The sequence below is a fragment of the Syngnathus scovelli genome, chromosome 18, assembly GCF_024217435.2.
Source record: "Syngnathus scovelli strain Florida chromosome 18, RoL_Ssco_1.2, whole genome shotgun sequence".
In the NCBI taxonomy this organism is placed as follows: domain Eukaryota; kingdom Metazoa; phylum Chordata; class Actinopteri; order Syngnathiformes; family Syngnathidae; genus Syngnathus; species Syngnathus scovelli.
This window is the reverse complement of record NC_090864.1, coordinates 7352805-7378301: the sequence shown is the minus strand read 5'-3', so window position 1 is coordinate 7378301 and position 25497 is coordinate 7352805. Positions and strand designations below refer to the sequence as shown.

Sequence of the window (25497 nt, the reverse complement as noted above, 5' to 3'; positions counted from 1 at the left end):
GACATGATTCAAGTTGGTTTGAGCAATTTTCTTTCGCTGTCCCATCACATGAGTCGGTAACTGGGCGTTGGTCAAATGACGTCAAAATGTAATTATTACAATACAAACATTTTATTATGGCAACATTTATTTATAACTGAATACGTCAAATATAGAATTTGCACCCTCGAGAGAAGAGGGACGACTAATGTTTAAAACTTCTTCTTTAAAACTTCAAACACATAAGTTTACTTCCATTTAAGAGTTGGATGTTTAAATTCATTGACTAAATAATTTACTTATGCCATTCGGCCATTTTGGCACAGAAATGCCAAATGAAATTTCCATATGTATTCAAGCAAATGGTTATTTCCCAAGCGATTTGATTGCATTAGCATTTCAAAGACAAAACTGAAAATTATCCTTTGGAGTGAGAAGCTAAGAAAGAAGCCACATTTAAGTAAACGTGACACATTTTATTGACTTCATAGGAACACAACTTGTTTTATATACACAATAAACAACAATGAGCTTTCCTTTTCCTTACAGCCGTTTTATATATTTATAGTGTTCTATCATAGTTTTCTATTTGTTCTATTTGAGCATCAACTGAAATAAACAAAGTACAGTAAACATGCTTTTGATAAAAATATTGATACAAAAAAATGTACATTTTCTATACATCAGTTTTCTGCAGCTTGGGCTGTCGACAACTGCTCTTGTAGTCTAGCTGCGGTTGTCATGGTAACAACCTCTCTACTTACAACGCTTCGCAAAATGAACGAAGGTAAGAAAGGATTGTTCCAAGCCGTTTTGGATTCTAGATATGAGTTTGTGATTTAAAGGGTCAGTGCACACAAATCACCGATGCGGCGCTTCTTCTTTTTTTTTTTTTTTTAATCGGTCTGGATTTGGAGCTTTTTAGCTCCACGAAAGACAATTTCTTCTCAAGCTGTGTGGGCAAGATTTTTTTTTTTATAGTTTCTTGAAAGCTAAAAAGTGACAACAGCTCTGGAACATTTTTTTTAAGTGCGTTTTAATAAATATATTTAAAGTGGGTGGGAGTGAGCACGCACACACGCACACAAACATATTTGACAAAATGTTTGGAATCATTCATTGGACTTTTGTGAACATTTTTTTTGCAGGTGGAATTTGCGTGCAGTGAGCCTTGAAAGCGCAGCAGTCGATTCGAAATCTGGACGGCCAGAGAAGAGCAATGAAGTGATAAAGAGGAGGAGGATATAAAAACAAACAAACAAACAAACAAACAAATTCACGGATTCAGAGGAGCACAATGACTGCCGTCAAATTTATGGCCACGGTGAGTTGGCACCTTTTATCATAACATGTAATCACAAAATGTAAACACGTGTTCAGTGCGCACACACAAAAATACACGAAAAAATACGCAGCATTTGGTTACTGAGCAAAAAACAGTGAAGAGGAAAAACAATGGCACGGTTGTAGACGAGCAACGTGCATCAAATGATTTCAAAATGTCGTAGGCGGTCCATTGTGGCCGACCAAAAGGTAGGAAATGATCCAAAGTTTCTCGATGGGAGACAATGACAGTCGCACAACGGAAGCTTCGGGAGTGCCAAGTCGTGGCTGCCTCTTGCTTGCCTCCATTTTTTTTTTTGTTTTTTACATAAGGTAGCTTTGATTTAGCGTCTGTTCCATTGCAGTCCAATCTTGATCTGGTCGTCCTTCCTCACCAGGCGAAGGGAACTGCCAATTCCTTGACCTCCTGCAGCGAGGCGAACTCTTTTACTAAGATCCCAGAATGTGGCTCAAAATCTGATCAATTGCATTTATGCGGTGCTGGGTCTTGCTTTGTGACTTTAGCAACGTATGCTGCCCCCTGGTGGTCAGGTCGCGAACACCACCCCACAACACAAGGCGTCGCAACGAATGAATCATGACGCGCAAATTGCCCAATCCTCGAGATTCTATTTAATTTTGTTATTACGAGTAAATATAGAGTGCTAATGAAGTAATTAAAAAAAAAAGTCCTTCTAGCATTATTAGTCAGCCCAGATTGCACCAGGCAGCACTGAGCTCTACTGGAAGAGATGCTAGAAAGGAGAGAGAAAGAAAGAGGGAGGGGGAAAAAAAGAGAAAGTGCAGAGAAATGTGCTTACCCGGTGCTCAGTTGTCGACGTCGGAAATGTGGTTTTCCATCTGCAAAAAAGGAGCAGATCAGAGAAGAAAAGAAAGGAAAGGAAGAAAGACGTGTCAAGACCGTGAGCGCGCTTCATGTTGCGGCACGTTGTAATCTAAGAGACAAATGCGTCGGCCCGGGCGGCCATGAATAAGCCCGCTCGCTTTTACTTGAGCACGAGACTGAGACTCGCTCCTCTTTTTTTTTTACCAGATGAAGGGCGCCTTCCTCCTCTTCCTCGTCGTCGTCACCGGCGTCGCTCATCTCCCCGGCCTCGGCATCCGTCGGTGCGCTGTCACCGCCCTCCTCGCCGGAGTCATCGACCGCTTCCGACGCTGACTCGTCGCCTCTGTCGCGGTTGTCCTCGTACATCCTTTGAGCCTCTGCGAAGATCAAAATCAACGGCCGTGCTAGTTGGCGATGAAAAACACGAACGAGGACATCAACACGGCATAGCACAGCGATCACAGCAAATGGGAATTTATGTCTAAAATGCAGGCAAGGACTCATGGTGGGGGAGATATATATGAGAAGATATTTGGAAGCTCAGCGACAAGGCTGCGGTCGCTTTGATTTGGCGGCCGACGCCCTTTTAAGCTGACAGCGTTCCCTCACCGGACATGCCTCGCCGCCGCATCTCCATCTTGTCAAGGCGTCCTAGCAGGGAGTCGATCTTGGTCTTGATCTGCGTCAGCTCCCTCCTGATGGTCTGCAGCTGCTCCGTCTTGACTGGCGAGGAGCACAACAAGTTTGCTATCAAGTACGAGTGCTCGCGGCTTCTTCAGCCGACATCTTCAGCTGGCTTGTTGGTGGGAGTTCCACGAGGGCATTTTGGGGTCATCCTTTGTGACCTGTCTAGGAAAGAAAGCGTCTTGCCGTGCGTACCTTTGACGGCAGCGGGGCAGGGGGAGGAGGCGGGGGGTCCCAAGGACGACATGGAGGATGAGGACGACTTGACGGGCGAGGAGGTCTTGACGCGGCGGGACGAGGCCGGCGGGACCCTGGAGCGTTTCAGGGGGATGGCGGACCGCGGGGACGGCGCTGCTCGCCCGTGGTAGTCAAAAAGCCTCAAAAAAAAAAAAAAAAAAAAAAAAAAAAAATGGGATCAAATATATTTCAGTGGTGGACAATGCCAAAGTGTTCAGCAAAAGCAAAACAGAGCTTTAAGTCAAGTTCTTCCACCGGTGGAGAAGAAAATAATATGTAAGGCGTGGCTGTCCAACAGTCGCTTAGCAACAGTGGACATTTGCATTCAAACCAAATCAGACCTGCTCAATTTCAAATCAAGTAGCCCCCACCCCCACAATTTTTAAGCTGTTGCTTTTGTTGGGAATATAAGATCGATTAGCATCAGCGCATCAGGTAAAACATACCTTGCGTAGAAGTCATCTCTGTAGTACTCGTAGTCAAACTCGTAACCACTGCGAGAGGGAGAGAGAAGGCAAATCAGGAAGACGGCTGTTTATGCCGATTCCAGCTGCGTCATGAGCAAAGCGGCTCGGACCGGAGAGGCCACGATGAGGCCAAACGACGAGGCGCTCGTGTATGCTCGCCGCTCCCCGAATTGCACAAACGTTCAAGTCATTTCAAGTTTGACGTGAGTGTGATTCTCCAAATTAATCCCGCGTGCGCTTGGTGAGAAAATGCAAATGAGGATTTCCAAATATCTTATTAGAAAGTCTGTAGATGAGAACAAGCAAATATTTCATGACATAAAATAGATGAAATGTAAAATTTGTGTCATCATTAAGATTAGAATTTGAATACAGGAGAAGGTAATGGAATCAACTTCGAATCAGGTGCCCATACCTGTAGACCGCCGAGAGGGGCCTCTTGGAGACGCTTTTGGGTCGGTACGGTTTGGGCTCGCCGGCCATGTTGATGTCTGAAGACGCACACAAGCCCAAGCACAAGCGATTCCACGTCAAAGCGCCATCTTGCATTCTTCAAGTCGGAAGGACCAGTCGACGCGCGACAAAAACATCTCCCTCGAGAAGAAGCCATATGAATATTTCAATCGTGACAAACAAAGCTGATATGCCCGCGCGGCGGCTGAAATGAATGGGCCGTGTGAACGTCATCAAGTGGGCAAACTTTGACGTCACCTGGCGATTTTGACAGCTCGACGCCGGCCGGCACACGCTCCTTAAAAAAGACAAAGAAAACTCACAGCCAAGGGTGCGACGCTTGCCCCCGTACACGGTCATTTTCAAGCGGCACGGCGCTCCAGAATTGCGGCTGGGCTCGATGAACGTAGAGAGAATAAAGAGAGAAAGACTTCCTGAGCAGAGAGGCACTGAGTGAAAGGAATTGTTTGGCTCCTAGAGACGCTTCTTTTGGAGCATACCAAATGGGAACGAGGGAAGGGAGGGCTAATAAAGTGTCCGGAGCGTTGTAATAACCGCCAGCGTCCACTAGATGGAGGCAAACATCGCAGAGAGGGAAGAGGAATCGTCACGTTCACAGCCTCTCAAATATGGTCGCTGATGGATGCGACGCCTTGACAGAACTGAGTGCGACACTGTCTCAGTCCCGATCCAGGCTCGATGGACGTGATTTACTGCGCCGTAATTCAAAAGCATTCCAATCAGGGGAGTTAACACACCCACTGAGTTGATGGATTTGGATCTGCATTTCAGCACAAACGAGTTTCTTGGCCGGATTGTTCCTGGCTTCCCTCATGGTGAGCTCTGAAATGACTCATTTGCCAGTTTGGAGCACCACCCGACGCCATTGCCGCACTCGAGTGAGCAGCCAACGTGGTGTCCTAATCGAATCAATGCGAGGGCCAAAAACACAGGCAACGAGCAGCGGAGGGACGGACTCCGAGCGTGGCCCGGGGCCAGTTTAGGGCCGCTTTTGAAGGCTCTTCTATTTCTATTCCACTCGAGTGGCGCGTCGCATTGACTCCACATTTGCACACTAAGCAGGAGAGTCGGCGGGTCACAGAAAAGACACCGTGGCGGCCGCGCAGGCTAAACGAGTTTCCCCAAATAATTCTGCCGCAATTTTGCTCCCCATATTCCGCTTTCCGTCACGCCGGCGTTGACGGCTCGGCTCCGGAAAGGTCACGCTACCTGCCAATGCGCAGTACTCTCTGTCATCGACCTTCCCTTCCCACAAAATGCTGACAAGGACGGCTAACAATGTCCTACATATTTAAAGCGGTTATTATTCCGTGACATCTCAAAATGGGACGTTTCACACCTGAAGTTACGTGGCGCGGCGATACGCAATGAGAAATGGAAGAATCACAGTCAGTGTCAAAATTCTTCGTGAGGTGGAACAACACGGTTTGGACTGTGGCACTATTTCCCACAAGAGCGAGTACGCCATCGGTGGTGAGCCGCACACAAGCGCACTGAAGCGGTTGTTTCTCATACTGACAGACATGGGCGGATGCACCCCCACCACATACACACACACACACGCACACACACACACATCGCGCTGGGCCGTCTGATTCACGGCTTGGCCTTCCGCTGGCGTCTCAAGTGAGCCTTTCTAATCAGAGAATTAGCTGCACTTATTTGTTGCCAGGGCGGCTCGGTGATGCACTGGTTAGCACGTCCGCCTCACAATTATGAGGGTGCGGGTTCGATTCCACCTCCGGCCCTCCCTGTGTGGAGTTTGCATGTTCTGGGCATTGGCTCGCTTTAACCATCTTCGGTTGGAACAATTTGGCGTCCTCCCACCGCCGCGTTTGGCCATGCACGCTCGCTGCTTTCCGCGCGACGCGTTTGGTGCAATGACGATTGATTGCGACGCGGCTGCCCTTGTAATCCGCTCTGGATGGACTTTGCATCTCAATCGGGTTATTATTTATGTAGCCCATCTCTCGCCTGCTGCCATTTGGAGGTGCCGCGATTGGCGATCCATCACGCGTTCTTCTTCAGCGTGGCCCATTAATGTTGTAATGGGACGCTCCCAGCAAGTCCCAACTAAGGCGCCACATGGGCTCTTCAGCCCGCCCAAATCCCGTAATGGACGCAATCTGCTGGGTCAAAATATCCGATCCGCTGTGTTTAAATTGCACGGCGAGCGGCTTAGGAAAGAAACAGAGAGGCCGCTAAATGTGACTTTACTCAAGGCCCCGAGGAGGCGTGTGGCGGCTGAAATGCAAAGCGGGCAGGACGCACGTGTGTGCTCACTTGGCCCCCTTACACAACAGCTTGCATCAGCATCATGCAGGGAAAGAAAAAAAGCTCAACTTTGACTGTCCTTCCCCAACAGCGACTGCCAATGGCACACATCTGCTGCCTTCATTGGCAAAAATCAGGCCTGCGCCGCCGTGGCACATCAGAACACCGCTCAAACTGTTTTTGCTCGCTGGAGATGAGGGGCAAAAAGGAAAAAGAAAAGCGAAAAGCGGGGTGGGCGGGGCTTTTTGGCGAGTCAAGAATGACATGCTCCGAAGCTGTCAGGCCTACTGCAGCTCATCTTATGTAACACCCCCCTCAAAGGCCCCAAAAGCAGTAGTTGGAATTTTAAACGGCTGCAATGTGTACGCGGCCAATGTGGAGTCAAGAATGTCAATCACAACGGGAACGAGCGCCAAAGCAAACGCGGAGGAAAAAGAAGGAGCCATGTGCGGCAAGAAGAAAGCGGCTCGTAGCGTTTAGCGGCTAGCACGCGGCGTATAGCGGGCTGCCCAGGCGTGGCATCGAGCCCACTGTGTTGTCGAATTGTGAGTGTGCCAATTGACGATATGTCGCTCAAGCCAGAACTGGCACTTGAAAATATGGCACTTGGACAGCACCACGAACATGCGTACGAGGCCGTATAGACATTTGTTTCGCTATAGTGCGCAGTTGCGGACGAATTGGGAGTCGCACGTCCGGCTAGCTTAGCACCGCGGCGCACGCGCGCAGAAGAAGGCAGGTCGCTGGGGCGACGAGTGCCGACTCACCCAGAGGCTGTCCGGCGATGACACGGGCGTTTTCACCCACCACCGCCGCCCGGGCGTTGCGCTCGCCGATGTACTGCACGAAGGCGTAGCCCTTGTGCACGGAGCAGCCGGCGATCTTGCCGTACTTGGCGAAGATCACCTCGATGTCGGTCTTCTTGACGATGGCCGTGTTGAGGTTGCCGATGAAGACGCGAGAGTTGAGCGAGCGGGGGTCATTCTTGTTGGTCACGTTGCTGGTTTGGTTTTTGCCGGTCATCCTCCGCCGGGCGCACTCCTGACACACGCGAGAACCACACCGTCACCACCACAACATTTTGGACACGCCACATATCGGCTTTGCCGTGTCGTCGTTTGGTGACGTCAAATGTCACGACTCTTCGTGTATGTTCTTACTTTGGAAAAAATGATTCCCTCAATACAATCTTTTTTTTACATTCCGTTTAATTTTGACTGTGCATTTTTCTAAGTTACAATATTGCAGACAAATATATTGACGTTTCCGTTCATTTCAACGGCAAACATATCGACGTTTCCGTTCATTTCAACGGCAAACATGACACTCGAATGTCGCCGTCGAAGCACCGAGGAGCTGCGATCGTTACAATCAAGACACGAGATCGACTCCGCGTGCGTGTGCATCCGTGCGTGCGCGTGGCCTTGACATTTATCAGCAGCACGGACAATTAGACACACACACACAAGCTAATTGCAAATCCGCAGTCGGCATTGATGTTCACAGCATTCAACATGACGAATGAGAGGTGAAGGATTAAATTGCACCTGCGTGCGTGCTCACTTTCATCCAGATACGAATGTCGGGTTGTACCTTGACCTACAAGGGCGGGTTTCTCGAATTCCCCCCAAAAAATGCTGGTGGTCCTGCAATGGAGACACATTCCCCTCTATCATGAACAAGAATATGCACGAGAAAGGACAAAAGCAAACGCACCGTGTTGGTTGATTGTCATTTGCGACAACTCGCCGGGACGGAACCGAACAAACAAGGCCGACACACCTCTGCCGCTGTTGTTTGCCCAATTGATGCGTCCAAAACTCAGAGCTGACTTTTGCAAAAGTGCTGAACGTGGCGCCGGGATCCTCCTCAGCCGGCGATATCCGTTCGAGTGGCTGAGCGCAAACAGAGCGCACCTTCGCTTCCATCAAGTCGTGTCGGCACTCGACCGTTCTCACGCAAAGGAGGCGAGGCAGGGTTACCATGGCAACGACACAGATGCTTTTCTCCCCCGTCAGTAGCAACTCCATAGAGGCTGTTTGAAAGCGCTATCTTGCGCCCAATAGACACTAAAACACCTCAGCTAAGAAAGACGCCTCTGCCCCTTGCAGAGGACAAAGAAAATGTGCCTGAATTGAAGGTCTGAATTTAAACAACCTCAAGCCTTTTTTTCCACTAACCTTTACCCTCTCAACCAAATATCATCCAATCTAATTTAACTGCTACCTCGGCTCATCAAACAGCAAAAGGGAAAAGATAGACTTCTAAATTTACTCAGAATGTGACCTGCTTGGCGGAGGAAACAAACATTAAAAATAGAGCGCTATCAGTGAGCTGACAAATATCCATCAAATGCAAAGCGGGGCATGAGGTGAAGCCGCTTTCCGTCGTTTGACGGGAAAGGCAAAGGGCTCGGCGGGAGATCAAGGCGCTGACAGACGAGACGTCGTCGGGTTTTCCAACGGTCGCAGAAGCGGCTCATTTGCAAAGTATGAATCATAAGCCTCCCATCTCATGGAATCAGCCGGCTGGCGTCTTATTTCAAAGTTGCAAGTGCCGCCGTAGCAAAGCGCCCCTTTGCGTCTGCCCGGCGGAGCCGCCCGCATGGGATTAAGTCCGGCCGGGCTCCCATGACGGGATAACGGCTCGGAATGCGGGGCCCGGGGCTGTCTCGCTCGGTCGCTCTCTGCCTTCCTTCCCCTTGCCTCATCCGTCATCGAGGCTATTTTCCGTGGTGACATCCGGTGCGCGGCCTATTTACCATCGCGGCATCCATCAAGCCGCCATCGGATAAACATGCGTGACCGCTAAGCTAGTATTTGAAAGGCCTTTCCTTGACTTCCGGCACTGCCACTACATTAGCATTGTTTTTGGAGTGTCATTTCATAAAGCTCATTTGTCGTAAGCTCCAAATGAGCATCGAACGAGCTCAAAAGGCCGCGGCACAATGTAAATATCAATGATTGAAAGGTTCATCGGGTTTCAGCACATGCTAAACAAGTTAGCATTAGCCTCACCACCTGATTTGCTTTTATTCAATCTGTCAGGCTTCTAGCCAGGCTTGAGATTTCTTGCTTGGGTTTCAAATCACATTTGGGGTTTTAAACAAAGTTTAAGGTTACAAATGAAGGTGTTGCGCTACCCTTCCTCTTTGGCCCGGCCCGTCCGTCCCTTGGAACGGAAACTGGCGGCAGGAGTTAAACTGTTCATTTGGTGTTCGTGTCTTTGCGCCTCATTAGCCTAACATGAAGCGGCATCACTTGGGAAAACTTCCAGTGTGACAAAAATCTCTGATCTTCCTTGATGGGAGGAAAGATGTCGCGTGGGCCGCGCTTCCACAAGTACACGGGAGGAAACAAAGACGTTGCAGCGCTCCATCGAAAGCCTCTCCAACCCCCATTGGGAGGGGGTGAGCCCTTGCCCTAAATATCTGGAGCTGGTTTGGTGTATGGTAGCCCCCCCCCCCCTCCTTTTTATTATTTTAACTACATATTTAGTGAGTTAAATGAATAAAGATGTTCACTGAGCAGTTGTTGATGGCGGCCCTTGCGCAGAGGGACGGGCCGGTCGCCAAACGTCGGCAATCTTATAAGCGTTTCAACGAGCCGCCGAGAATGAGGAACAAAATGGCCGCTCTCCAGCAAGGAAAAACCCAAGTGCGGGTAATGCCCAAAGTGGAGATCAAATGTCTCCTGGGGAAAGCACCTCGCACAGAATCATTGTCACTCAGGGGTGTCCTCGCTTTACTGAGCGGAATAAATAAGAGATTGCATCTTTAGGAAACGTTGGCCTTGGCACAAAATTGCCTCCCGCGCTAAATCGATTTGCCTTTGGTGCCTTTTCTGAGTCGAATGACGTTTTCGTGGACTCGTCATAAACGGCTTTTGTGACCAGGAGGCTAGGCCAAGACAAGAAGCAAGGCAACGCGTCTCCACGTTTTGATTTCCCGATGACGCCTTGACTCTGCGGTACTTTTTGCACTGGGGCCCTTTAAGATCCGCTTTGTCGGCGGCGCGGCAAATGAGGACGGCACGCGAGCTAATCGCAAGAGGGCCGGCTGTGACGAGCACGCTTGGGTGCGCAGACGGACGGCGCTCGTTTCGCTTCCGGCACTTACGTAAGGCAACAGAGACACGCAAAAAAAAAAAAAAAAAAAAAAAATCCTTTGAATGTTGACTCCCGTGCCTGGCACATTCCTAATTACTCCCAATGAGTGCGTGAGTAATTCTCCCCCCCCCCTCTGCCAAGGGGAGACCCGGCATACATATTGCGCTCGAATCGTTTCTCAGGTTCCACGAAGGACATGCTTTTTGCGTACATGTCCTCGTCATGGCTCACCGAATTGCTCTCCTTGTCTCTCTCGGCGGAGATGAAAATTGCTTTTGAGATCGGCGCGAAGCTAATTAGCAGCACGCTCTCTGGGACAGGAACCGCTCGGCTAAACATAGGCGCTAATTTGGCGCAATTAGCGGCCATTTGCACGTGCAACGCGATCGCCCTGGACTTGGACTCGCCAAGCATGACTGCAGGCTTTCTTCAAAACAATTGCACAAACGTGTCCCGGCGCTTGACAAGGGGGCGCTAGTGATTGTGGCACTTTCAGCCGATTCCCGCGGGAGCATTTTGGCAGGCAAACCAGAGCGCCTCGCGCAATTTACCCTCCAGGAAGTTCCCGTCAGACGCATTCTTTTACGCTTCGACGCGTCGCCGACACCTGCTCTCAAACACGCGCTTGTTTTTTGGTTTTGTTTTTTTTCATCTTGGTTCGTCTGCTTCTCCGCGGCCGATGACCACAAAGCCAGCTGACTGTCAGTCATGTGGTCACCATGGCAACCGCTCATAACATCCGTGCTGCATAGCAACGATCAATATTAATTCTTACAAAGCCTCCTATAGTGCACTCTCTGAAAGCATCACGCTACCATCAATCCCAAAAGACGATGACGGTTATATGTTACAAAGACAAAAGTGGCATTTGCCGCCGCTCACACACACACACGCACACACACACACACAGGGCCGAAAGCAAAACAAGGGCACAATGGAAACAGAGAGGCTCGGATCAATAGGTGACGCGGCAAACTCATTTGCGGCGTGTTTGTTACGGGGCTCGTCCACATAATGTGATGAACGGCGCCATTAGCGGCGCAATGAATAAATTAACGCCGCTTCGAAAGCGGCCTCGTTGCGAGAAGCCCCCGGCCAGGCCCGATCCATTATGCGCGTGGACTCGATGAACCCGCACGTAGAAATACATCAGCAAAGTATTGGTCGTCCCGCCCCGAAGGTCTTGGAAGCTCGTTTTCAAGAGAAAGTGGTGTAGACACAAATGAAGGAACGAGCCAAGCGCTCTTAACAAATTTGCCTTGACACGGCATTTTTGAGCGTTTGGCTACTTGGCACGCCAGTGGAGGATGGTATGTCCCAAAAATTGAAAAGAGCAATTGTTACCCATAATGGAGGCATGCACTCCAGATACAAGCCGCTTGCTCCGGATGTTTTATTCATACACGCAGCCACATATACGCTAGCTATATCTTAAAGTTCCCGACCGAGCGACCAGCGCCGGGCTCGGCCCAGATAACGAGGAAGCGGTCCGGTGGGAGAAGAAGCGGCATGGCGTGGGGGTGGCGGAGATGTCCAGAAAGCATCCAAGTTTTGGCCTGCCAGTGTGACTAATTGGCCCTCGCGGACGACACACGCGCGCGCCCCTTGGGTCCAGTTAAGGGCTCCAAAAAGACCAAACTGAAACTAATGAGATGACTTACTTTTAATGTCTTTGTTCACTATGCCAGTGACGCACAATGGCCGGCAGAACAATGAAATGCTCTTAATTTAGTTGGCAGGCAAGTTCCGATTTAGCGGCGTACCACAGTGTGCCACAACGTGCCGGGCAGCATACTGAAAGAGATGCAATTACGGGCATGAAGAAGATACAGTGTGTGTACATAAATGCTAATTTTAGTTAGCAGATATAGTTTTTAGCATAATGTGTTAGCATGAAGCTAGTGGGCTGAAATGATTCAACTAAAGAATGCTTAATTTTCTTTCAGCGGAGTGAAATGTCAACATCTTGAATCAAGTACACTTTGCATCTTTGATTCTTCTGTTTTGTGATGTTTTGAGATCTAGAACAGGAAACACAAAGTAGGCAAACGCTGCTTGAAATGAAGAGCATGGCACTAAACCAGAATCCTAGACACGGACGGTGGGGGCGTCGTGTTTACATTTACACATTTGCACAAAAAGTCTTGTCATGGCACCCGTTGAGCCATCTTGCCACAATAACAAACATCAGAAGAGAATGTGATTGGGGAGGGGCTTAGGGTGAAGACGTACGATTTGGAATGTTCAAAAAGGATCAGACTTTGGCACCAGGTTGCCGTTCAAGGTGATTAAACATGGCTGGCGAGGAAACATTCCAGTCAGCCGACACGGGATTACCCACATTGTGTAGCGACTCATCATTTCATATTTGCTTCATTTGAGGCTTTTGGTGAAAGAAGCGGGTTCACCCTGGACCGTGGACGGCCATTCCCGCACTGGTCAATATTTAGTTTAGAACACAAACAAAATGATTATTTTTTGGCTGTTTCAATCCTGAGCCGCTGTCATACATGTCAAACTTATTCCCTAATGTAAAAGTATTACAAGAGAATGAAATGATACGAAAGAAAAGAATAGCTCCAAAGTGAGCACGATTATCTTTTTCAATGTTTGTATCGTCACTTGTACCTAATGACGTGTCCGCCGAGCACAGCTCGCGTGCCGATCCCGCCGCTCGCGTGGTCGAAGACGTCGATCGCTTCTGTCGGGTAAGCTTCCAGCCAAATTGGCAAAATAAAAGCTGCCGCAGCTCGCAAGAAAGGCCACAGGTGCCTTTCGTTGCGTTTGCTTCACCTCCGCTGATTTGTGCACACGTTAACGTCGGATACCAGCTGCGGGGAGGGGGTGGGGGGTGTCTGTTCACCCGTGCGGCGGCGCAAAATAAAAACACGGTCCATCCGACACGAAATGTTCCAAAAAGAAGAAGAAAAAAGACAAAATAAGACAGAAAGCACCAACCTGCGAGCTTGGCTGCAAGAAAAGTACCCAAACGTCCCCTGAAAAGAAAAAAACAAAAAAGAATTGTCCAATGCACACCAAAAGCAAAAGAGCCACAAAGAAATCAAAATAAAGACAGAAAAATAAAAAATAAAAATGGGAAAGAAAAACAGCCACCCTCCCCCAGCAAAAAAAAAAAAAAAAAAACACTTGACACTAAAATCGTCTGCAGGCTGACGAGCCTGGAAAGCAAAGTGCGGCGAGGCACAAGAACAAGTGCCAGAAAGAAGAAAAAAGAAAAGCGAGCACTCGGATGCCAGCGCTGCATTCACTCAACACTGGCAGCAGAATGAAGAAGGAGGAGGGGGAGGGGGAGAGGAGCAAAAAATGTACTCACAGAGCGTCGGGAGCAAAAGCAGGCTGTTGAAAAAGCAGCTAAAAAGCGAGTGGCGGGCTCTGCGCTGGTGTGTGCGTGCGCTTTGCTCTGCTGTCATGTGACCCGCTGGCCAGCTCCAGCAGCTCCAGTAGCTCCAGCAGCTCCAGCAGCTCCAGCAGCTCGTCCTTATCGCGCCATATCTCAACACCGCTCGCTCGCTCGACGGATGACGCCGCCGTCCTCTCCCTCTCTCGCTTTCATCGGCGCCGGGCCGGATGCGCTTTTCTCCCTGCGCGCTCTCGGGGGATCTGATTGGGCGGGAGGACAGGTGGGAGGGGGGAGAAGGAGGAGAGTTATATTGGAGGGGGGTAGGAAAGAACGGTACCGGGCATGCAGACGTTTGTGCAGCACCAAGGGGTGGGGGGGGGAGCTGTCTCTGGTCCTGATGCTGATACGACTCAATGAGCAGCAGCAGAAAGATGTCCAGAAATATGTCATGTATTGTTTTGTTAGTTTTAGTCAATGCAAAGAAAGTAAAAAAAAACAAATCAAACCGGGGCTGGGACGGATTGGATCACATGCGGAGCACCACAAGGCACGCAGCTCGGTCCCTAATTTGTTCTCCAGCAGGGCTCAGCCTTGGTCGTGACAATTCGATTGTGTTTCAGTGCCAATTTTGAAATATTTAACCCTGCCACGGCTTTGAATCTAAAAAGTCAAGACGACGTCATATTAAATGTTTTATTTCGTGTGCCGTGCAGTCACGGGTTGAGGCATCAATCACGTGCGATTAGCTCTTGTAGCGCTCCCGCATGCTAGCGTGCAACATCCCAGGTGAGTTGCGTGCAAGCAACTCACTAAGAAGCAGGAGAACAATTTTTCAACAGAAGAAAAACACAATAGATGAATGCAATAAAGCCATTTAAAGCCCCTAGTGGCCAAAATATTTTTGTTAGTTCTTTGCTAGCCCTCTTGTCAATTTGCTCCTTTCAGTCCACGATGAAATAGTCAACAATTAATTTGTCATTAGCAGCAAAAAGTCCAAATGAAGGTAAAGTGATTCTTTAAGCAAACTCTCCGTAAGCATGTCGTGCCAAATTAAGAGCGGCCTCGTTTAGTGCTAATCATCACGCACAAGCGGCCTTAATGAGTGCACAGTGACACACACACACACACACACCTAATCAACATCAGCCAAGAGACAAGAATCAACAAGATAAATATAGAACCTCGACAAAATAGTTTGACTCTACATTTCTATTAATCAGCGATGATTGGTTTAATTACAAAAGCGTTTTGCGAGGACGCCAATTAGCGCAGCTACTGCACAAAAGAGACAGATGTCGGTAGCTGCGTCAGCTCACGGGGGGAATTTACAAGCCCACTCGTGTGCTTGTGGAATGGAGTCTGAGCGGCAGATAACTTAGCCAGCTGGATTCCCGCAACCAAGGAAATGTCGCTACCGGTAGAAATCAACAAATTATCTCGCTCTTCTCTGCCGAGCTCGTTGTACAAATCGGCGCTGATCCAACTTAAGATGTTTTTTTTTGCCCCACAACAGAGCTGAGAATTTTTTTTTTTGGTGTTCATATTTTCGTTTCCAGGTGGGCAATGATGGGAGAGCTCAAGAGTCTGGCTCTGTCGTGCGGTGCTCCGCAGGGTTCAATGATGGGGCCCCTGCTGTTTCCATTGGAGGCGCTGCCCCAGGACTTATTTGAAGCAAGCGCATCATTTCCCTTCATTGCTATGCAGATGACATTCGGATCTATCCAAGAGCTTGCGGTCCGATGCCAGCGATCGAGATGATCAATTTACACATGGACCATTTTCCAGTCACGTCTGCTTGCATCACTTTGTACGTGCACATTTTTTTACCCACTGACGTCTTTGCACTGAATTCATTTTTGATCATAGGCGGAAACGAGGTTGACTCGCATGTGTCTCGCCTGAGGAAGTCCATCAGTGACGTTGCTACGCGCCTCCGACAATGTTATGATATTTTTTTTCCTCTTTCTTTTCCGCCCTTATTGATGAAAAACTAATTAGTCGCATGGGATATGGGAGGCGGAGGCGGCAAAGACACGAACAATATCTGACCTTGACTGAACATGTGAGACTCTAATGTTCATTGTTAGCGAGAGAAACACTTTAATAGTTAACAAGAACTTCTTCTAGCTGCTTGTTGGACCACTCCCGTCATTTTCCCATATTTGAAGGCCCATTTTGAAATCTCGGGGGTAAGTGTTCTAATTTCACAAATATTATGAAGACCACAACTCTGCACTACATATTGATTGCTAGGTGCTGTTCCTAATATTTTGTATGCCTTTTGAATTTAATGTTTATCTCATGGATTAGACCTCTCAAAGATTTTCGCTTGCAAAAATCATTCTTTGCCAGAGCAAAACTTCTTCCAAGGACAAAGATGGAACAATTACCATGAGCCAGCCAAGCCGACGCGCAATGAATTCATCTTTCGGCGCCTGGTGACACGTTGTCCCTTTATTAGTTTGCCATTAAGGACATCTCGTTATCAATCACAACGTTGCTTCATTATCTCACCGCCCTCCGGCGTGACTCATTGTTTGGGATAAATGAAGGTCGCCCGGGGTACTCTAGAGGAACGACACGCCACCAATATCTTGCTAGTGATAGGCAAAAAATTCAAAGGCACTAACTTGAACTCCAACTAAATGGAGTCCATCTCTTGCTAGTGAAAAATTCAAACTTGAACTCCAACTAAACGGAGCCAAACCACAAATCAGTGCGATGGCAGGCGGTAGAGGCAACTCGCAAAAGCAAGCACGTCCCTGGAAATATTTTCTGATATTTTCTTTCTTTTGGCACAATGCACGTGCATGCCAAGCGAGCTGGGAACGCCACCGGTGTCGGCGAGCAAAATTAGCTGCTCTTTATGCCGACAAAGCTAATTAGCATCCAGAATCTGACGGCGCACCTGTTCGCATGCTAAAAAGCTCCCCCCCCCCCCCCCCCTTGGAGGCCTCTCGCAACTTATCCCTTGTCATACTGAACAACACGACAACCGTTTGGAACGAGCTGCAGCTAACCCCGGGGCAATGATGTATGATCCTTCACCAGCCAGCAATCTTTTGAGACACCAATCATGTTAAGACTTGGCGGCCAGTGTCAATCAAAAGCTCATTCATAGATAGCCTCTCCGGGATAATTAAGGATTCTCGGGCAGTTTTTCTTAATTAGCCGGAAAACCCACCACTAATCACTGTTCTGCTCTTGGGGCGATTGCGCTAAAGGTCGAGGTTCTTGCTCGCCGTGATAAGGAGCGGTCCCAATGATTCCATGAGGACTGCAGCACAACTGCAAAATGTATCAGATGCAAATGTTTGGATCAGATGCAAATATTTGCGTCAAGGCCGTCTTACATGTCACGTCGCTCCCTCCTTGAAATCTGCAAACGTCTCCTTGAGACGACAATGAACGTCGCATTAGCGTTTGTCTCCAAGACGTTGCCGGAAGCATTCCGCTCTGCGCCTTTGCTCAGGTTGGACACTCGAGCCATCTTTGACACAAGCCAGCTTTTAAGATTCCGGCTCGACCTCAATTCGCTATCTGGCGCGGAAAGCGGCGCCCCGGGGACGGCGCGTGCCATCCCGGCGCAGACGACAAACACTCGTCGGTCCTGATGCGAGCCGACAGCGCGCCCACTTAGGAGCCGGGATGCCCGAGTAAATCTCAGCCGGGCGGCGTGATGAACGGCTCCCCGGTTTGTCTCCGATGACCTCGGTCATGTTTTTTTTTGGGGGGGGAGCCTGCAGTTCAAACGTCGATAGTGATGCGCGAGGCGTCCGGCGAGCAGCACCTGGCACCCTAAAAATCGAACGGCTGTAATATCGTCGGAGCGCAACTATTAGCGGTAGCGGCACGCTTATTTAATCATGCAGATTGACTCGAGCGAGAATTGTCTGACTGGGCTAATGTTTCGCCGAGCGGGTGACGGACGAATAAAGGCAAAAAAAGCAGTGCGCTGAGTTCTATGATCAACAGAAGATTGGGGCTCGCACAAAAGTACACATTTGGCGCCGGCAATCTGCCATGTCAGCGGCATTTACGTACTCATCAAATCTGCCCGGCCGCTTGTGCTAATCTGCCATAAAGATGACCTTTGATGGCGCCGACAGCTTCTCGGCGCCGTAATCCTTTGCCTCTTATCTGCGCTCTCTCTGCTGTCGACTTAAGTCGTCTTCAGGACGGGTAAGTTCTTATTCATCTCGTGAGCGGCCAACGTTTAACAGTGGGACGCTTCAAATGCTCTTTGTATTTACACGTGTCACTTGTTGGTAATCCTTCTGGAAAGGATTGCCCTCAGGATGTCGTCACTCAAGCGGGTTCTGAGCTACCTGTTTTCGGCCGCCGGTACCGACAGAGACGCACACATGTATATTAAGGTTGTGCATGTTTTTAAGTTGATTGGCTACGTAGCTCCCAAACAACACTGTAGAGGGCAGCAAAGTGTGAAGGTGGCAGCTGCTCGCTCCGCAGAAGACACGGTGAGGTGCTAACAGTACGCCCGCGCCATATGTTACGCTCATTAGTCCTTTAATGAGTGTACAAACCAGCCGCGTGGCCTTAACGGGCCGGGAGATGCGACTACACACGTGGGACAGATGGCTCGGCGTTATGGAAATTGAGACGTCCGCTTTGACGAGTGAGTTTAATTGGTTCCTCTACTGTGCTCATAACTCAATTCGCCTTAAAACGTCTTGAAACAAATAGTGTTGCGCAACCTGTGCGTCTGCTCCACAGGGGCATTTTTCAACGGATTGGACGACGGCGATGCATGACTCAGCATTGCTTTTGACGCAATCTCAACGTGTGTGTGTGTTTGTGTGTCTCATTGAAAGATGGAGGACTTTTGGGTTGTAATGTTTCGATTTGGTCCCGGTAGGAAATGACAGCAGCTGTAAAGCAGGGTGAGGCTGGATAAATGTGTGCAGGGGGAAATGGCAGAGTAATAAAAGAACACACACGAACACACACCTACACACACAGGGGTGTTTAAAAGTGCGCTACACTTAGTCTGGCTGAAGTGACGTGTGCGCTCACATCCTCCTCCTCATGTTTCCCCCGAGAGCATTTGCGAGCGCGGAACTTTTTGGAGAAGAAATAAGACGTTCTTGCGGGAAATGGAGCGTCTCGCTTTGGAGGATGCCTTGTGGAGGTTACGCAACATTCGGCAGGACATTCAACGCGGCTTTATGGCGTTGCGGGCCCACGCGTGCTCTGGAGAGAGCGTATCGACAAAGCACCAGGTTAGGCGACACGGTCTTGGCTCAGTGCGTTACGTTCTGATGGGTTGGGTCACCTTGCCAAGCTTGGCGGCGACGGCTTACGCGAATTGTCATCTTGCGAGGGGTTCCGCCACCTCCGGCATGTTCTGTCCTTCATTTGCGGTGACGATGCGGCAAGTCGGCCTAGCGAGAATCTTATCAGATACAGACGTGACCTGCAATTGGAAGGCTGGGGATTTTTTTTTTTTTTGCCGCAAAGCTATCAAAGGTGACGCAAGGTAACTCGCCTCGGCCTCACCTAAACTCAACTGCGAAGCGACTGAGTGAGCTTGTGAATCATGCAGGCGGACGTCAGTAAAGTGTGTGTGTGCGTGTGGGGGGGAGCAGATGACGACGGCTTCGGCTGAGAACAGCAGGTGCCCTTCATCGCCGTGACAAGAAAGTCGCCAGACGCAGCGGGTGGGTGATGCCGATGGAGGGGAGGGAGGGAGGGGGCGGGGGTTGAGTTTGTTCAGAACAAAGACAAATAAGGCGCAAAAGCATGTCGGCACGCAAGTACACAGCTAGTGTGTGTGCGTGCAAAGGAGACTTGCACCCGCCAGGGAAATTACCTTCACAATGAGGGCACTTGACTAAAGCAAAAGCACCACAGGAGTGCAACTGAAGAAAAAACACTCAATGCAAACTAACAAAATAGACCAATCAGGAATCCTCACAACACAACAACAATCCCAATTGGGTTGGCGCCTCCCAAGACGTGAACAAGGGAGGAAGGGCATCACTTTGGGTTGCGACGTGCTAGGCTAAGTCAGCTTTGGCGGCACCGGCTTGCTTTTCGCTAAGTCGCTAGTTGGGTTATGTTGTAAGCGGGGAATTTCATAGCCTACGCTTGCTCACAGCATTAAAACAAAAAGTGAGCGCCGAGTCAGCTCCCGGGTCGCCTCCTCCTCGCTTTCCGACTCTAAGCTTTATTCATCTCGAGCAAATAAAATGAAAGGCTCGACCCTGAGAATAGCTCCGTCGTCGTCTGTTGCCACGGAAACCTACAAGACGGGGAGTCACCGAGTTGAATGTGTCAACCGCGGAATCGAGGCCGCTGGGTAGCCGGCAACCGACCGGGAAGCCTGGACCCCGGACGTCCGTCTCGGAGGAGCGCCGGAGAAAATAAGTGAGTGCGTGAGAGTTTGGAAGCTTGAAATGATTTTTGTTCTCATCACACGTTGACAGCATAATTTGACGTGCAGCTCTTCAAAGGTTTTGTTTTCCCAGCCCCTTAATTTAAAAGGTGACGCAAACGTTTGTTTGGCTCCTTAAAAAGTCAAATTTGGGGCTGGTGGTCATGTGACAGCCTGCCTGTCACGTTTTCTATTTTGAACCTGGCTGAGCCCCGAAGGCGAGTCTGATCCACTCCCGACAAATGTCCTCAAACACACAGCTTGGGGGCAGCTTGAAAATGCTCGACTAGTCGCGGCAAAGGTCATAATGACCTGCCTAAAACAAAACGCTGGACAAAACAACTACTCGCCGATTCCTGTGACGAAGCAGAAGACACTCAAGTGCTGAAATGAGCGGAGCCTTGAGACGAGGTTCGATGCGCTTCTCTGAATTGCGTTGAACAAACTCCACACAAAAGATGTTTTTCTTTTCTTTCTCGGCAGCAACAGTGCAAGGTCGAGTGACAATATGAGATAGAAGCTGAAGAGCGATTTCTCCATGAAAGCCTCGGAAAGCAAATTCCAGAAGCGTAAAGGACAAGAAGAAATCATCCCAACATTACCGACCCTTGCCTTTTTGCATAGCTAGCACGGATGGTGTCCACCTGACATGGAATCTCGTTCTTCCTTGGTTCAAGATTTGTGGCAACCCAAGCAGCAGCCTAACCTTGCGTGCACGTAAAAGACAGATGGTTGTGGGACGACCCAGTGGGCTCATTCTGCCCTCAGCACCAGAGATTCCAAATGACCACCCTGCCAAACAGAGTTAGCTCTCTTAGCGTACGCTCCCACATGTTAGCAAAAGCAGATGAGGGTGCTCCATGGGATCTCTTGCTATCATGAAACGATTCATGTGCGCAAAAGGTGTGGCGGAAGAACATCTGGAGCAGCCCGCCTCGGTTTTGAGCGGCGCACGCCTTGGGAAAGCGACAGAAAAAGTCACTTTTGGGGTGGAAAATTTGCAAATGGCACTGGCAAATAACCGACTGGTGCAGTTTTACCCACGGGGGCTAAGTGTCCCATTTTGGGGGAGATTCTCACTCGGCTGCAATTGAAGCGGCACCAGACACCCCCCTCCTCATTGAGAGCCCTCCAGTGGCGTAACCTCGACACCAAATGAACAATGAGGCTCGTGCAAGCCAGGACACCACCGATGGTTGGAACGGAGTCTGGCGGGAAACGACCCATTCCTGTCTTTTGACTCCAAAACCGACGAGGGTATCATTTCTAACTGCAATTACAAAAGTACGCCACATACACAGGGGTGGCGCTGCGTCTTAAATTTTTGATAGTCACTCTTGAAACTTTCAATCACCAGCCAGTAGAAAAGCAACAAATGAGAGATTTTCCTTGGGGCTTCAAATGCAGCAGACAAAAACAAACATTTTAGAACCAAGCATGTTATCAGACAAATATGAAGCCCAGCATAATAATGTTCAACATTACTTTTCTATTGGATGGGGCTCAACAACACGCCAGTCTCGGTTAGAGCAAGATAATCAATAGCCCGAGCCACAAAAGCCAAAGGCAACCCACGAGGAAGTGAGCAGTTTAGGCAGAAACATCTCAATCTCTCATGTCCACCGCATTCTTATCAGACACGCCGGAAGCTCGACGAGGAGCCTCGTCTCCCCCTTCCTCGCTTGTCAGGTGTTATGACAGCCTCAGGTGGCGTCGCGCGCCAGCCCCCCCAGGTGGCTTCTCTGTTATCAGGAGCAGACCAGACTTGGTTTAGGAGGAGCATCAGAAAAGCAGCGCTGAGAAAGACGATAGCTGACTCACGCACGGCCATCCGCCACCTTTACTCTGTTGAATAAAACATAAGCTGCCGCCGAATACGTCCAACTCTGACTTAAATCTATCTGGCACTTGTTGACTGCTAATAGAAGACATGCTAGTATGCGTCTTTACGCGGGCGGCTAATCAGCGGCGTTTAAGGCTTACCACGACGATCCGCCGAGTGTCATTAAATAAGACGCGGCAAAAAACAACTGCTTCCGCAGAATTAGACACGAGTAGACCATAAACAGGCCAGGCTTTCCCATATCTAATCGCCTTACGTATCTTTTTAGCTGACAAAATGAAAAAGAAGCTAGCTCAACACATCATTCAAGAGAGTTGGTTTAGCGTTTGCTGCTCGAGGTGAGCCATTTTGGCTTTTGACTGTACACAGCGGTGAGTTTGACAAAGGCGTCTCAGCGGGAAGGCGTCATTTCAGCGCCACTTGCCCGCCTACTTTGTTCATCTCGGGAGACAAGAGCCGTCGCCGGCGGCTTGACAGAGTAAACACCGTTCCTGTCGGCGAGCTCCCCGAGATGCGACGACTTACTTGACTGATTGCCTTTACAAGAAAAAGAAAGGATGTGCAGCGGCGGCGCCTCGGCCGTGCCCTAGCAATTGAACCATGGAGTCACCCCGGGAGAACCTTCATCTGTTGCGGCCTGTACTGTCTTTTTCAAGGCGGCAGCAACAAGCGTGGGAGCGATACCATCTGAAATGAAATTTGGTATTGACACAAGACGGCTCAGCGGCATTAAGCCCTTCGTCTTTTTCTTGTGCGTATTTGTTCCTGAGCCTTGGCGTTTTCTGCAAAATTACTAAATGTGGCGGCAAAGACTTTCTGTTTTTGATCAACATCGGGGACGGGGTGCTTCCCGACGGCGGCCAAGCTTCGCAAATGAAAAGCAGCTCCCAAACAAACTCAATCAACAACTAATAACGCAGCTGTCTGCTAGAGCGCCGGGCGCTTTCCGCCACTTTCGTTGGAGCAAATGAATGATTTAGCCCAGCATTGGCACTCATTGTGCACAATCAAGCGGCGCCATGCGGATGGATGCGGGAATTGAACAGCGCCGAGCAATGGATGGCATCTCGCCACGTCGGAAACACTCCAACACGGCCGGCCCTAAACGTCATGCCCTGTCTCGGAGAGACTTCAATCCACAAAGCGTCTGCTTTCCATGCTAGTTTAATTCCGTTGTGTCCGGCGGCAACAGATAGATAAGGCAGTAGGGACGCAATTTTGCGATCTTTTTCTCTCTGTTGGACGTTACGACTAATTGTTGACTTTTCAAACGTAGCTTTGATCCACTTCTGAAAAGAGACTTTGACTCTCTCCCCTTTCATCTATAGCTTCATATGGACAGAGCGTTATTATCTTTGTATGATTGCCAATGTTTTATGTTGTATTTGATGTTTTTTGCCTTTTTCTGCAAAGAAGCTCGGAGCCACGGCGGCGTGGCAATCTCTGGTCCGTTCAAAACGTAACTGGTGGTTGGTAGTGATGATGGGGCTGGCCTCTTTCCTCCCGTGCATATTAAATCAGAAAAAGACTTATATTGATGTGACGCGGATGAGTTGCTCCGCGACGGTGGCGTCTTGAGGGAGAAAACTGATGTGAAGCTTGTCTTCTAATTGGCTCTCTTGCCCAGTGAAGATTCGGGAATGGAAGATGTTTGTTGTTTTATGCTTGAAATATTTAAAAGGCGAATCACACGGCCGCAGGCCACTCTTTAAAAAGAATAACATCACTCTGTCGCAAATGGAAACAGTGATGATGTGGTAAAGACTTTTTGGGGGTGTGGCTTTTGGCTGTTGAACAACAACAAAACAAATCTATAGATAATGTTGTGTTTTGTTTAAGATGTCCGTCGTTGAACAAGGAAAACAAAGATGGGGAGTGATAATTATTCCAGTGACGTGCGTCGTGGGGAGGCACTGACGTCACAAAATTTGTCCGACACCTAACCGTGTCACAAAAAAGGTTGGGGAACGCTGCTCTAGAGTAGCTTATCCATTATTTAATTTGAACTATTTTAATTAAAATCCCATATTAGCAGTCTTCACATATAAAAACACTCAATAAAGCACACTGCTCCGAAGTCCCGTTGTTCGAATCAAACCTTTTAACTCCGGAGTTGCTCTTCCTTTGCTTATGACCTCCTGCTTCGACCGAAAATCCATAGTTGAAAATCGTTTGAGTTTGAATATGTAATCCTCCATTGTGAAACGAAATGTAAAAACGAAAAAAAAAAAAAAAACGAATGTAAAACGAAATAAATGGACGACTGCTCCTCAGGTGTTCACTGTAAATTTGAACTGGAGCTCACTTATTCTACAGGTGCATGGGCGCATGAGGCATCCCGGGATCACTAGCGCCCCCTGCCATAAGGCTGGAGAACTTTTTTCTTTGCCTCGTCTTCGGTTTCAACATAACTATAAAAATTCTGCGATTTTGTTTCAAAATGATACAAAACTACTGAAATTAAAATGAAAATGACATTATAATAAAAACAATTTGATGAATATGACAATTGAATTTGTTTTTCCCCTTTTCATGATGGCAGGGGAGGCAAGAAAGAAAGAAAGAAAGAAAGAAAGAAAGAAAGAAAGAAAGAAAGAAAGAAAGAAAGAAAGAAAGAAAGAAAGAAAGAAAGAAAGAAAGAAAGAAAGAAAGAAAGAAAATAAACCCAATTGGGACACGGGAGATTTTCGGCTAGCAATAACAATGTATACCGTCTTTACATCCGGCAAGAAAATGATGGACATGTTTCATTTGGGCATGAATGCGGGCATACCTCAGGGCTCCATTTGCGCCCCATTTGCATTTAAATTGCTGCCGTTGCACCGCCGCGCATTAAAAAGCCATCATTTAAGTTTCATTTGCCCAAGAAAAAGACAGCCAATTTGCGGCGCACAGGTATATTCAAAGCGCAAAAAAAAAAAGAAATGTGTCTTGCAGCAAACTAGTTGTGTGATTTGCCTGCAGCTCGCAAAGGGCAAAGTGTTAATGAAAATCCGAGAACAATAGTCTCCGGTGACGCTTAAGGGAGCTCCGGGGATGTGTAACCTCATGCAAAGCCTCATCAACATTTTGCGGCGTTGCGCCTGCGAGGCATCGATCGACACTCTCCGCCGTGTGCTTTGCATCAAAAGCCAGGTGGGATCGGGGGGCCGGAATTGGTTTAGGACGCTACTAAAACAAAACAATTAGCGCGCTGCGAGAATACGTGACACGCCACTTTCGTCTTCAGTGTTGACAATTTGCATACGGGTGAGTGGAAATCCCAAAAAGCAACTGAGGGGAAATTGGGTGGAAGGCAGAGGCCCAAGTCAATTTTCCAGAAAAATTACTTTTAGCTGCGGGTAAAGGGGCTAAACACATGCAGGAGGAAATCAAGGGTTATGCGGCAAATGGTGCCATACATTAACGGGTAACGGGAGCCAACGAGTCGGAGGGCGGGCATCCTTTCACATTTACATCGTTACTGCTTCGTCTGGATTTTCACCCCAAAGGCAAACGTTGGAAAAG

The 25497-nt window shown here is 48.8% G+C and overlaps 1 protein-coding gene across 4 annotated transcripts; it reads right to left on the bottom strand.

Moving 5' to 3' along the window:
• Positions 1–434: 434 nt before the first annotated feature.
• On the bottom strand, positions 435–24241 carry LOC125985816 (RNA-binding Raly-like protein). Of its 4 annotated transcripts, none has more exons than XM_068648788.1 (11): positions 24089–24241; positions 13727–14013; positions 13021–13388; positions 7053–7326; positions 3953–4028; positions 3517–3564; positions 3029–3210; positions 2759–2872; positions 2354–2526; positions 2124–2163; positions 435–1729 (listed from the first exon to the last, which is right to left on the bottom strand). In XM_068648788.1, the coding sequence occupies exons 4-10, from the start codon at positions 7306–7308 to the stop codon at positions 2131–2133; spliced, it is 882 nt and encodes a 293-aa protein (XP_068504889.1). In that variant the 5' UTR covers positions 7309–7326; positions 13021–13388; positions 13727–14013; positions 24089–24241; the 3' UTR covers positions 435–1729; positions 2124–2130. The 4 variants fall into 4 exon arrangements, with proteins under 4 accessions (XP_068504889.1, XP_049604933.1, XP_049604935.1 ...); XM_049748976.2 differs by having other exon boundaries at positions 13351–13388; XM_049748978.2 differs by lacking the exon at positions 13021–13388.
• Between the last annotated feature and the right edge of the window lie 1256 nt (positions 24242–25497).